The sequence below is a fragment of the Osmia bicornis genome, chromosome 13 (assembly GCF_907164935.1).
Source record: "Osmia bicornis bicornis chromosome 13, iOsmBic2.1, whole genome shotgun sequence".
In the NCBI taxonomy this organism is placed as follows: domain Eukaryota; kingdom Metazoa; phylum Arthropoda; class Insecta; order Hymenoptera; family Megachilidae; genus Osmia; species Osmia bicornis.
Window position 1 is genome coordinate 5,706,510 of NC_060228.1, and position 15,139 is coordinate 5,721,648.

General features: G+C 40.0%; 1 protein-coding gene across 1 annotated transcript; it reads left to right on the top strand.

Moving 5' to 3' along the window:
- Window positions 1-959: 959 nt before the first annotated feature.
- Window positions 960-9,186, top strand: LOC114872581 (sodium channel protein Nach-like). The gene is made up of 11 exons (XM_029179910.2): window positions 960-1,189; window positions 5,301-5,440; window positions 5,707-5,770; window positions 6,238-6,409; window positions 6,642-6,787; window positions 6,853-6,985; window positions 7,854-8,148; window positions 8,397-8,450; window positions 8,518-8,689; window positions 8,760-8,866; window positions 8,936-9,186. The coding sequence occupies exons 1-11, from the start codon at window positions 960-962 to the stop codon at window positions 9,166-9,168; spliced, it is 1,746 nt and encodes a 581-aa protein (XP_029035743.2). The 3' UTR covers window positions 9,169-9,186.
- Window positions 9,187-15,139: the final 5,953 nt, after the last annotated feature.

Here is a 15,139-nt window from a genome sequence, read left to right on the forward strand (position 1 = left end):
AGTTAGCATCGTGTAAACTTGATCCAATTTGCATGCACTCGTTTGTTCTTGACCCGAACAAAGGCTGTCGTGTTGCAGTTAACGTTTGCACGTGCCCTTCTCTCGTTAATGTATTCACGTCAGCCAACGAGCGACGGGTTTTCATAACGGCACACGTACGGAACACTTCGCGGTGAGCTTCGAACGATGGAGCGTGAGATTCCCGGGTCAGATTAACGACTAACCCGGAACGAGCCACCCGGTTGGATCATTCTAGTCACGAAGCTGACACACGATGAAGTTTCGAAGTTTTATGACCTTAATAACAAGGTACGAGTTAAGTTCAAGGCCACGGGTCGCAGGGATCTTCCAACCCCTGTTGGAGTTACTCAAAGAAAAATGATGTTCCAATTTGTTTTCTTTCAATTTCAACGCTTGTTTGTTTATAATTCTGTAGAGAATAGATAGGAAGTCTAATTACAACAAAGTAATAAAAATGTAGATGAAAAATTGATATTGTATCATGGCGGAATCCGCAACTTTCCAGTAATTACTGGCAGCCGATCGTGAGTCAGATAAACAGGGTTGAATTGGTAACTGAACGATGCAAGATACGCGATATCTTTGTAGTGAAATCTTTTTATCGTACCAGAGAGGTTTTATAATCCTCGTCGCAAAAGGACACTGAGTACAGTCTCGTAGAAATTGTCTTCAGCATAGTGCTTTAATCGAGAAACGTAATTCAAGCTATTCTGTATTAATTTCATTTGCTATTTTATTTTATTAAATTTAGATTATCTTCTTTTTTGCTCTTGTCTCGTAACCACATGTGGTTACATTGCCACAGCGGTTTTAGATTTATCTAGAATGTTCTTCAAATAATTAGCAGGCAATTAATACAGAATGCTTTTCGCAGGATTTTCAAACATTCACGCAGCAGCAAGTAGTGCATTCGTTTCCGAGTACTCGTTATACAAACGATGACAGATATTTTAATCGGTTCAGGGAACGATGAAATGTCTGGTAGAAACGCGCTACATCGAGAAGAACCCGACGCATCGTACAAATGGATCCCGCCGGTTACAAGCAAGTCCTCTGTGAAATCAAGCTTCTGGGAAATATTAGTGAAATATCTGAAACTCTACTGCGAGAACACCTGTTTGGTGGGCGTCAAGTATACCGTATACAAGAAAGCAACCATATTTGGAAGGTAATAAAAGTTAATGAACGAATTCATTCATGATCCATTGTATTCATTAAAGTACAAGTGAAATTACATATTATATTACATACTCATTACTGATACCGAGTATGAAACCACGAGCAAGTAGACATGCTTAATTTATAGGAGACACCTTGGTATTCGAGAAAACACAAAATTTTCTCAAATAAATAATTAGTTTCCTATAGTAGTTGGCTGTGCCATCGTTATCAACCGTTCGACCTAGAGCAAATTGAAATCCTTTCAGTCTTCTAGTGATGGCCGAGGAGTGCGGATCTGCTTGTCAAACATATATAAACCCTTATTTTATTTTCTGCGTTCATTTAATTTGCTGTATTTATTTTCTTAGTTTCTAAAAAAAACTCATTAGGAGGAGAACTAGTTGATTTCATTACTTCTTTATGCATATTTTACATACCTGATTCCATTACATCTCTACATCCTTTATATCCCTGCAACCATTACATCGCTACGTTCTTCATATTCCCGCATCTCTTACATCGCTGCATTCTTCATATCCCTGCATCCCTTAGATCGCTGCATTCTTCATATCCCTGCATTTCTTACATCTTTGCACTCCTCACATCCCTGCATTCCTTACATCTCTCCAACCGTTATATCCCTACATCCGTTTTTTTTTTTTTTTTTTTTTTTTTACGTGGTGGAAATCTTCAGAAAGACACCTCCAGCCGCTCTGGGGAGGGGCCGGAGGTAGTGTGGGATTTTTACCCACTAAAACCACCACGGTGGCCTGCAGGGTCTGACATTTGACCCTCTCCTATGTGTCAGGCTCCGCCGACATCGGGGGCCACACCCGATGCCGGCAATCCTCGGGCCGCGTGCAGTGGAGACCGGGGCCCCAGCCCCGGACCCCTGCGGCATCCTTCACATCTATATTTTTGTTAGATCTCTGCATACCTTACATCCCTGCATTCTTTTCATCCCTATATTCATTTCATCCCTACATTGCTTACATCTCTTCATCCCTTACATCACTACATTCTTTTCATCCCTGCATTCTTTTCACCCCTATATTCTTTTCATCCCTATATTCTTTTCATCCCTATATTCTTTTCATCCCTACATTCTTTTCATCCCTACATTCTTTTCATCCCTACATTCTTTTCATCCCTACATTCTTTTCATCCCTGCATTCTTTTCATCCCTACATTCTTTACATCCCTACATCCCTTATATCCCTACACCTTTTGTATCCCTGCAAACCATATAATAACTATATTACAAAGACTGCTTCGAGTAAAGGTAAGTAAAGGTAAGTAAAGGTAAGTTGGTTTTTCGCCGGAAATTTTGCAAAATTTAGTTCCGCTTTTCGCCGCTAGATGGCGCTGATTCGACATCGAAATTTTAGTTCGAATTTTTCCCGCTAGGGGGCGCTGTATTTTTGAGATTTTTCGCAAATTTCTCGAAAAAACAGCGCCCCCTAGCGGCCAAATTTGGAACTAAATTTTCGAAAAAATTTTAGTTCGAATTTTTGCCGCTAGGGGGCGCTATTTTTTCGAGAATTTCGCGAAAAATCTCAAAAATACAGCGCCCCCTAGCGGGAAAAATTCGAACTAAAAATTTTTCGAAAATTTAGTTCCAAATTTGGCCGCTAGGGGGCGCTGTTTTTTCGAGAAATTTGCGAAAAATCTCAAAAATACAGCGCCCCCTAGCGGGAAAAATTCGAACTAAATTTTCGAAAAAATTTAGTTCCAAATTTGGCCGCTAGGGGGCGCTGTTTTTTCGAGAAATTCGCGAAAAATCTCAAAAATACAGCGCCCCCTAGCGGAAAAAATTCGAACTAAAATTTCGACGTCGAATCAGCGCCATCTAGCGGCGAAAAGAGGAACTAAATTTTGCACGATTTTGCACAAAAATGTTGAAAATGTGTGAAGAATGCAGGGATGTAAGGGATATAGAGATATAAGGGATGTAGAGATGTATGGAGTGTAGGGATGGAAAGAATGTAGGGATGAAAAGAGTGTAGGGATGAAAGGAATGTAGGGATGAAAAGGATGTAGGGATGAAAAGAATGTAGGGATGAAAAGAATGTAGGGATGAAAAGAATGCAGGGATGAAAAGAATGTGGGGATGAAAAGAATGTAGGGATGAAAAGGATGTAGGGATGAAAAGAATGCAGGGATGAAAAGAATGCAGGGATGAAAAGAATGCAGGGATGAAAAGAATGTAGGGATGAAAAGAATGTAGGGATGAAAAGAATGTAGGGATGAAAAGAATGTAGGGATGAAAAGAATGTAGGGATGAAAAGAATGTAGGGATGAAAAGAATGTAGGAATGGAAGGAATGTAGGGATGAGAAGAAGGTGGGGGTGAAGGTAATGTAGGGATGAAGAGAATGTAGAGATGAACAGGATGTCGGGATGAAAATAATGTAGGGGTGAAAAGAATGTAGGGATGAAATGATGTCGGATGAAAATAATGTAGGGATGAAAGTAATATTGGGATGAAAATAATGTAGGGATGATCGTAATGTTGGGATGAAAAGAATGCAGGAATATTAGGGATGCAGTGATGTAAGGGGTGCAGAGATGTAAGGAATGTAGGGATGAAAAGAAGCTAGTCTAAAGCGCGGTTGAAGGGTCGCAGGGGGTCGGGGCTGGGGCCCCGGTCTCCACTGCACGCGGTCTAAGAGTTGTCGGCATCGGTTGTGGCCGCCGATGTCGGCGGAGCTTAGCGCATGGGGGAGGGTCAAAGGTCAAGTTCAGACCCCCTAGTGCAGGCCACCGTGGTGGTTTTAGTGGGTAAAAATCCCACACTACCTTCGGCCCCTCCCCAGGGGGGCTGGAGGTGTCTTTCTGAAGATTTCCACCACGTAAAAATAAAAAAAAAAAAAAAACGGAGAAAGGAATGTAAGAAAAGCAAGAGTTGTGAGGAAACCATAGATGTAAAGGATGCGGTGATGTATGGCATGCAGGGATGTAAGGGTGCAAAAATGTAAGCGGTGCAGAGATATAAAGAAAGCCAGGATCTAACGGATACATGGGTGTAAGGAATGCAGGGATGTAAGGGCTGCGTGGATGTAAGGGATGCGGCGATATAATTAATGCAGGTACGTAAAAGACACAGAAATATAAGGGATGTCGGGATGTGAGGAATGCAGGAACACTCGTCCGCACTCTTCGGCGGTCGCTAAGAGACTGAAGGGATTTCAATTCGCTCTAGATAGACCGGTTACTTATCTTTACTGGAAACAGTGTCTGTAATTTTTTTTTTTTTTTTTTTTAACATGGGGAAATCTTGCATAAGACCCCACACCGTCCTGTGGGGGAGGGCGGCGTGGGAGTGTCAGATTCCTACTGACTAAAACCCCACGGCGACCGGCACTGGTGCAAAAGGGGGACTTCGAAACCTTATTTGTGTTACCCCGAAGCCGCCTACACCTGGAACACAAGTGCTCACCTAGGGTGCCTAGTATGTGGCCGATACCGGGGGTCGCACCCGATATCGGCTTCTGCTCGAACCGCGTGCAATGGTATCTGGAGCCCCCACTCCTGATGCCATTCGCTTTAGATATCGAAAGCAACTAAAAGCATAATTAATTATTTTAACAACCAACTTTCGAATCGGGCTCATTGTTCATCTTAGCGCTTATAGCGAATGGACTTACTTTAGCAACTAACTATTTATTTGAGAAAATTTAAGAAACTTAAGAAAATTAAGAAACGCGAGAAGAAAGGAGGATAAAGTTCAATAAACTTTATCGAAACGTTCGAGTCGCGAGGAGGATGCGTCACGGCATGGCATGATTAAAAATATAAAACGTCCTGTCGTGTCACTTTTACAACACCAAGTCGGTAATAAACGGCTTTCTCATTTGCTCGAGAAAAAACTGGCCGACTCGTTTTTACGGCCATTTCAAGGATCATTTTTTCTTTTATGAGAGTTTGCGTTACGATTGGATGTGCTTAACGACGCCAGTACGCGTCGCGCGTTCATTAAAAAGAGAATTCGAGTATCTTTTTTATTCACCAGTTGTATAGGTTTTGTGGCGTATCGGAAATGCGATTAAAAAGTTTGATAAAACCGATGACATTAGCGTCGTAGGGTATCGTTGATCGACTTTCTTTCCTCGTTTACAGACTGATGTGGATCTGCGGATACATGTTCATTTCATATCTTACGGCCTCCTTCGTCTACGAGGTCTATACGGAATACATAAACGGGTCTACATCAACCACCCTAACAGACGAATCAGTGAATTCGGAAATACAATTTCCTGGTAATTATATAGCCGTAGAAGTACCTTCGAACTTAGATACGTTTGTTCTACGATATAAGTATAGAATTACCATTTAATCAAAGCCGCAATACACTGGCAAAGAATTCTCTTCGTTTCAACCGGTCGGTTTCAATTAAACCGCGGCGCGGTTGGTTAATTTTAATTAAGCCACCAGTCGGCTTTGGTTAGATAAATTTTACGAGCTAAACCGCGGGGCGAGGATCGAACCTAACCATTTTACGAGCTCTAAATTCCTACGTTCGCAGGTGTCGCAATTTGCACCGTCAACAGGATAAGTAAACGAGCCGGCATGGAGTTAACGAGGAAAATGTGAGTGTTAAATAAAGTACTTTTATTTCAGCGATTGAAATATTATTACAGTACGAAGATGGAAAGGTAAATTACGTAGAATTTGGCAGGAGGATTAAAAGCGAAATAGAGGAACGCGAGTGTTGGCACACCGACACGTCGCACTGCAGACAATTACACGGCACCGGATAATTTCAATAATTGCACTTGAAAAGCGTGATCTCGTTCAAGAAGCATGCACATGCTGTTGTCACACGTGTCGCCACCTAATCGCTTTGACGATCACCGTGAATGTGTTCATTATCGTTTCACGTGCTAGAGAAACCGACTGGAACATTGTTATTAATTCCAGCGTGTCGATTTAACGACGACTAACCCGCGCGATTAACATCGAGCAATTGTCTGCGAGGAGCTTTAACGCGATGAGATCTCACCTACTGATAGAATGGCCAGGTGAAAATTCATTATACGTTTTATTTCGAGCGCAGGTTCGAGGCAAACATCACTACTATGACGATGGATCAAATATACAACACAATTTTGACCATGGGCGATTTGTACAATTCGGCGTTCATGCCTAATAGAGACTACTTTCCGATCGACGAATTACTGTCCAAGTTTTACAACGATGACTACGAAATCACCGATATACTGGAAATGGTAAATGCAGTGAAATGGTTTCCACCATGAAAATAAAATTTGCACCAATTCTCACTATCATAATCGTAATCAGCACGTCAAAATATGTAAGAATCCAGAGAATCGGAGGTATGTCCTTTCCGGAAGTACACCCACCATTGACACTTAGGAATTATATTAAAGTTCCGATATCTATTATTTAAATTTGGCAAAATCTGAGTATCGAAAGATTAAATTAAGAAGAAACTTTCAGCTGACACCGCAGTGCTCGGACATGTTTGTGGAATGTTACTTTGGTGGCAAGAAACGGAATTGCTTGGAGACATTTAGATTAAGCAAGACGAGCAATGGATTTTGTTGTACCTTCAATTACATTGTCCCAGAGGAAGACCGAGCTAAGTGAGCCTCATACATGGTTATACTAATTGTCGATTTTAAAATGATAAAAATAATTATCCTAACAGGGCTGACAATGCAATGGATCCACCTGAAATATTTTTAGCTGAAAGCCCAGGCTTAGTCAATGGTTTAACGGTTTCGATCCACCCCCTTCTGGATGATTACGCTTACCCTACCCTTCCCACTACCGGATGGAAGGTAATTTACCGATTGCAATGTATTTAAGTTAATTAGATGATATTTTAAGCTTTTCGATGATTATAAGAGATTGGTATTAGTAACGTTTCAAAGTGCGATTATCCGCCACTAATCACTTTCCTTTCTTTCCACTCGGTCATCAACGATTACCCTATTTTTAGCGCAGATGTACGGCAACAAAAAGCTGGCGAAAGTCATTAGCAAGTGCGGACGCAACGCGTCTTTTTCCCTGATAAAAACCAATGCAGTGATCTCTCGCAGCGTTAAATACAAGTCTCTTCTGTTGTAGATTGTTCAACGTTTCGAGACATCATAGTAGAATTAAAATTATTACGCTTAAATTTCAAAATTCATTTAAAAACACACGTGTCTGAAATGTGGTTGATTTTATTCCTAGAAGAAGAGCAATGTTTCCTTTGATCAAAAACGCGATTACGAATAGCAAACACGAGTTCCTTCCACCTAATTTCAGTCGTGAAAATATATATATCCCTGTAAGTAGAACGTGCACGAAAGAATAAGCTTCCTTTCCTGCATTACGAAACATTTCAGCCGTGTTTCGTTACACATTGAACATCGTGCGAACTCGTAAAAGTGCAACCCGCTGTTTAACAAGTACGATGTAATTTAAAATTGTATTGTTCTTGTAGCATGCATTAAGAGAGAAATTGTATAATAATACAATTATAACGGGTAACAAAGAACGATGACCTCGTTTCACAAGCACAAAACGCGACCGGAAAGACTTTAACAATTATATGTGCATATAAGATATTACGTTCGTTATAAAATTCTCCTGTTAACCGGTGATTGTTTAACAGACGGATTCAAAGATTTATTCAATTTCTTTTTTATTACTATTTTTCAGGTGATGGTATTCAACCCTCGCGATTATCCTGACTCGAGCAGCGGCAGCGTTTTCGAGCTGCTTGTCGCCCCATTGATGCGGGAATACATACAATTACTGTTGTTTGGCTTGCTAACCAATAAAGTTATCCAATCATATCCAGTAGAGAAGCGTGGATGCATCTTTGTTAACGAAGACCAATCGTACCATAAATTGTATACCTTCAACCAGTGTATAGTGTCCTGCAGGGTTGAGGATATATGGAAAAACTGTAAATGCAGACCGTTCTTCTATCGACGCTACGGTCACACTAAACGTTAGCGCGAATTTTCTAATTTCAACAATGTTGTTCGTTATTTTTGATCATCGCCGAAACGGCAAGTTTTTAGAAGAAAACAATCTTCCACGAGAAAACTTTGCAACTCTTACCTCCTATTCGCGAGCTTCCTAACGAGCTTCCACTGCGAATTGCTTTAAAGCGTTAAAGAGGATCGCACCGTTCAGTTAAAGCTCTTTTGCCATTTAAACGTTCTAAAACGAATATCAACCTTTTTCCTTTCATAGATTCTAGGAGAACCTGCGGTGTCCGAGATATCATATGTTTGCAACAATACTACGGTGAGTTAAATTGCAAATTTTTCAAAGAATTCACTGGTTTCTCGATTGAAATTACTGCCGATTGCAGCGACGAAGGTGGACATTATACCGCATCATGACGAAACTCTGATGAATATGATTCCCGATAAGGAGAAAGCCTTGGTGTGCAATAATTGTTATCCTGAATGCGACGATACAACCTACTTCGCGAACAGCTTGAAGGCTTCTTTAGAATTTGATGATTACGATAGACAATTATTGTAAGAGAAGGTTCAATGAAATTCGGTAATTAAGAAAAGCAGTGTATTAATTGTTTTCAATAATTCGTAGCCCCGATATGAACACGACGAATCAGAGCATTATTCACGTGTATTTCACAGAAATGGAAAGTGGGCTTTTAAAACAGGATGAAAATTACCGTTGGTACGAACACTTGAGTGAGTGCATCTTTCTAAGATTAATGGAAATTTACAGACTTACGTTGTATCGTCAGAAATATTTTACAGGTGATGCCGGAGGTATATGCAGTTTCTTCATCGGTTTTAGTATCATCACCATAGTGGAACTTTTCTATTTCTTCGCACTATTTTTACTCGAAGTTTGCAGCATTTATCATGTAACTACGAAAAAGAAGAATCCCAATAAGAAGATCATGGTACAACCAACTTATTTCAACGAGTACTTTCCAAGTCCAAGAATTGACGAGACAAAGTATAAGGGAAATAACGACAGATTTTAAAGTTTCTTAGTCTTTGTGTATTTGAATTATTAGCACGTTGTAATTGTAGAAAATTATGAATAAAGATCACTGAAGCAATACTCTGATATCAAATTTATTTTTATCAAATCCAAAACGTTGCAAAGTTCGAAGGAAAATTGAACGTTTGAAAAATTTTACTTTCCTCGGGGTTGAAGTATTCGAAAGGGAAGACAAATAGGTTCGAACGGTAAGAGAAATGTACCGCCAAAAGGGTTTCAGTAATTCTCCTACTCGTAAAGAAGAATGTAACGTTTCGATATCCAGAAAGATCGAGACGGCTTCGAGTGGTTGAGGGTGTTATTAACGAGACACGTGGTAAACGGTTTGCGCTAGCAACGTTGGAACAAGAGAGCCTTCGGTCGTACGAAGAAATATATGGCCATCAAGAACCCGCCATGGCAATAATCCTCGGTCACAAAATTGCAGGATATCGAACGACCGAACTCATTTCCTGCGTCCAGAAGTATCGCGTCGTTTGTAAGGAAATTTATTAACGAAAAGAAATAATCGAGGCTATATGGGATTTCATAGAATACGATATTTCAACGCTGACAATTCAGTAAGCTGGAAAAATTTCCGATTTTCCTGCTATCAATAAAAAAAAAAAAATGATTCACTCTTCATAGTACCTACTTTGATGTAGATCGATCGGAAATCGGTCGTCCGATAATTTTGTTAGCGTTTCGGTCATCTTCATCGAGAATTTGCAGACACGTCGATACTGAAGTGTGTCTCAAAACGTTCAGCTATTCAAACATAGCCCTGCTCGTGTTCCGGATCAGTGGTTACCAATCACATTAATTGCTCAGCTGATTTAACAGAGACCCAATTTACCAGGGGTGACCACTATCGGATGATAAATTTTCTTCTAGCGGTTGTAGATTAATTTTACAACGATGGATCTCGTTAATGTCGGATCCGGTATCTGGCTAGTTCACAGCCCGAAGCTCGCAGAATTCAGTGTCGATAGAGAGAACTAGCAGGGATAACTCATCAGTCGTCGTCAATATTGATGTCCACCAAAGCCCCGGGCTGTGGGTTCTTCGACGGCAAAACAAAGTAATTTATCTGGCTTCTGACGGTAGATCTCACGTTCTAAATTGGCCTGGCCACGGTATCCTCGTTACAAATTGCCTTGCAACATTAGTTCTGTTCGACGCGACGGTCTCTCGTATACGCCGCAGGTGTTTCCGCCCAATGGAAATGTCTCCGGATCGACCACAACAACCTCCGAGTTTCATCGAACCTCGAGGGTTCGAAGAACAAGACCATGGAGCTGGTTTAATTTTTGTAACATCGACGACTTGGACGGTGGACAAAAATCCTAGCTCCAATTAGATCTCTAATCCTGGGAAACATTGTTCTATTTTTTGGAACTGGAAAGTGTCTTTCAACTTGACGCTCCACTTTTGTGCACCAAATAATTTCAATACTTTTCACCTATCGTCGGTTATAGAGCGATATTGACACCAATTTTCCAGCTACACGGATAATCGTGGTTCTCGAAAGTTCGCTAAATGTGCAATAATGCAGTGGAACAAGGTGAGGATCGTGCTTCACAGTGGATGATCGATATGATAAGAACCCGACCTATATGAGCCGAGTGCACTCAGCTTCTTGTTCGAGCAGTCATGCGACACCTGTTCTTCGCAAAAAGAATGCACTGACAAATGATAATGGTGAATCCATCGTTCGGCATGAATATTAAGAAGATGCATAGGTATCGTTTATCCGGCTGCATGAATATTAAACTATCGTTCGCGGTTTCAGCTGATAAAAGAACGGAATCCATCTTACCGAGCAAACTTCGATAAAGTGTTTATATCCATTTTTCTCTCTCATTTTTGCTTTTATTTAATTGAAATCGCAAAAGTTCATTTGCCGAACAAGTGAGATACCGAGCCAACGATGGATTTTTGATGTTTGCTGGAAACTCGAATTGAAATCGCGTGATTTTTTCAAAGCACCACCTCCCTGTCTTCGTCAACAATTGCGAATTAACGCCTCACGGCCGATCACGCGACATACATAGCTGGAAAATCGTGCTACACTCTGTAAAAGCCACCTCGCGAGGCTGAATTTCATCGTTTAAAATTTGCAATTGAACACGAACGGTCATGTTCCGCTCACCCGTTTCGATATTTCGCCTGATCCGTGCCACTTTACCTCTGCTTTTTTGCTTTATTTTGTTCATTAAAATTCGAACTGTGATCCGAGCTGTTTCAATAAGTGAAATCTATCGGAACTGGGTTGAATAGAAAATCGTTCTTTGATTAAGCAACGACGAACAATATATGAAACTAGTCTTTCTAGCAAAGGGAGTATTTGTGCTAAAATTTTATTGTAAATTTAGTATATTTTAATAAATGAAAACTTGAGGCACAGGCACAGGCACAAGGAATCATTTCAACCAGTAGTACACTGCTCGTGTAGTAGTATTAGTAGTACTAGTATTAGTATTAGTAGTACTAACCCAAGCATTGGTCAGACTATATACTCAAATGACCACACAGCTCAGTCGAAGAGATAATTTAACGAATGAAAAATATGAGTGAGTATTTTTAAACGAATTCAAGGGATTCAGGTTGTAAATGAAAAGTGACAAGAATGACAGAACGCGTATATGAAATTTAAGTAGAGCACATAAATGATTTACGCGAGACATCGTATTAGTTTAACTCCCGCATATGCAATTTATTCAAAAATAATCCCTACAATATATTATCTCCATCCTCTCCAATTCCGAATTGCAAAATCGTTGCTTTATCGTGCAGCAATTTTGCAAACAATAATTTGCACCGCTGGATTATTACGCGACGAATACAGGATTTTTGTTCATTCATAAAATGAAGATCAACGGGCTAATATAGTCATAAGCGTATATAAAGAGGATTAAGAAATATATGCACAGCGACGAAAGAGATACGCGGAAGGTTTTTAAGCGTGTTAATTCACTGAGAATAATTCTGCGTTTAAAAAGGATACGGACGAATATCACAGTTATTTCAACTTACAACGGAGAAAGGAATTAATTGTTACCTTTATTCGTACTACTGAAAAAAGAGGTACAAAGAATAAAAGCGTAGACGAGTCAAAAGAAAATTCCTTAACGACTGAAAAATGAGAATGTTACGTTAGAATAAAAACGCAATTAGAAACGAAGAAGAAGGTATCTACATCGATTTAACGGGAACTCAAAGTGACACGTTCATTTTCCGTTCGTTAAACATATCATTAATGAAAAGTCGACTTCCGGTGATTTGAAATGTAGAACGAACCGAAAAAGGCGGCAGGCACGTTACTTATTTAAGCGGAATATATTAATTTTGCGGAACAGAGGACCACCGGTGGTGCGGTGAATAAATTTCGATACTGGTCGTACGCCTACAAGTTCACCGCACGAGTCGGAAGTTTCGAGCCTGCTTGATGCTTTTTGCGCTCAAACCATACCTCTACCTACCGTCCATCCCCATCAACTCAAATTTCCCACTTCAATCTGTCCGGAACTCGAGCGCTTTTCCGCGGCTTTGATAATCGTTAACCGACGTCGTCGTGTTTTTTATCCCCGTCCCAAGGGAAATTTTTCGAGTGCTTATCTTACGCCACGGTTGATGGAAAAAATTTAACAAAATTGCTAGATCATTAAAAGCTTCTATTTTACCTTGGAGTGTATAAGGTTTTCCAGGCTTCCACGGTTAGATTCTGAACACGACGTGGCTTCTGGGATGGAGCTGCGTTGGTTGATGGTTTGTTGCCGACGTTTCGTAAACTACTGAACGGAGTCAGTATCAGGTTGTCCTTCGCCCCGAATAAGTAAACTGCAATGTTTACGAAACGTCGGCAACCAACCGTGAACCAACGCGGAGTGTATATTTGAAATTAAACTTATTTATATCATCAACGATGATATTCCTGATAGAAAAATCTTGAACTGCTGATTGTAGTTCTAAGAAAAGAGATTTATAAGATCCTTTGGGATCTTGCAAAACGTGTAGGGTACCGACAAGCACAGGCACGTACCTGTTTCGTATTAGACGTCGATGTCGAGCACCGAAACGTGCCTGTTATTCCGTCCTTCAGGGTCGAAAGTGGATTACGTTGCTTGTACTTGTTTAAATTCTGAAAAAGTCAAACGTCGCTTGATTCCTTTCATCCGACGCGCAGAAACTTTTCCCATTAAAATCCCCGCCACTCGAACGAACAAACGAAAAATGAGCACGCCAGAAGAAAAGGGAGTCACTCGTTCCTCTGCTTCTCATGCATGTTTTGAATTCTTTTCCCAGAGGAAACTTGCGGTTAATTTTGACTCCAGTACGAGATGAAAGCATTCATTTTCTATTTTTTTGGGGGGAAAAAGAAACTGTAACTTGATCGAGGATCTGAATTCCCTTTTTGCTTCTATGTCAAGTACATCTGGGTACGAGAAGTTTTCGCATTATTCCTTTTGGCAAAAGTGGAAATGGTCTGTTTAAATTGGAAAGGGACAATGAAGAAATTCTCTCCAATTTTCTCTTCGGTCACTTCGTTCTTTAACGCGATGATTGTCAAGAACGGTGACCAGTATTACGGGCTAGATTTAGTCGGAGATTGAAAAATGAAGAAACGAAGAATATTTTGAATTTATGATCTGTAGAAAATGAGAAGGTAAGGAGTGGAAGTAAACCCGAGGTAGGATGTTGAATTTGACCTCGTTATTGCTGTTCCGTATCGTAAAATTTTCGAATGGCCGTCGATGTTAGATCGAATTGCACGGGACGAGAAACGTTAGCGAACAAAATATTGTACGGTCGATGGCGCGACTTAACAAGAACGTCAGACGACCGATCGATCTCGGACAAATCGGTTTGCAGCAATCTCGGACAAACGCTCGCATCAGCCGCTAGAATCAAGGGAGAAAAAAAAAAAAGGAACTTCTATGCGGACATAAATCCTTCGGTGAACAGAACACATCGATCGGCACTTTATCTTCTCGTCGAACGTGTCGGAATCATGGGCCAGCGGAAAGATCGCCGTAAACTTTTCACGATTTTCTGGAAGTCTCCCGAACATGAAAGAGTCTTACTATTTTTACTGTTAATCGAGTAGAATTTACTATCAGTTGTATTTCTTGAAAAATAGTATTGAAAATCATTGAGGACCAAAGATTTCGTTTCATTCGTTTAAACTAATATTAAGGTGATATTAATTATCAATTGTAAATAAGATTGTACTATGGAACAGTCTGAATAAAAAAAAGAAAGAAAAAAAGAAGGATTGCATTGAATGTGACAGATTTAATTCCAGCTCCTGTTTTTTTTTTCACTCACTGTTTCTTTATATTCTGTGAACCCAGGCCGGAATTTAAATGAAGTCGATATAATGCCATTACGAGTTTCAACCGCTAGCCTGGTACCCTTTATTTTTATTCCAGGACACACGCCACCAGCTCCGGGGGATCTTTTTGGTTTCGTTCAATTCTCGTCGTTCGAATATTTCATTGCTGGAAGTGGATTCAAGTTTGAATCGGAATAATTTCGATTACCATCGGGTAATAACTTTCACAAACGTTTCATTAATGAAATTGAATTTTGATTATAATGATTTCGTTCGACAGAATGAACTGCGATTAACCTGAACATCCACGTCTGACAAACGATTGACCTATACTACTTGATACCTTCATTTTCGCGGAATTCCTTAATTTAACATTCTCTGTTCAAATTTCTGGCTATGATACCTTTATTTAAAGATTTTTTTTCAGTGTATCAGTATGATTATTTAAATTTTTTCCACTTTCGATTTTCTACATCAAAGGGGATATCGATTATTCTAAATTTCGCTTTAAGATTAATTACCCTATGCTATTAACATTATAACAACTGGTATAATTAACGTGATATTGATATTATTACTAAGTTTCCAATCTGCTATGTTCCATTAATATGTATAATACCGGAGACATAATTAGCAT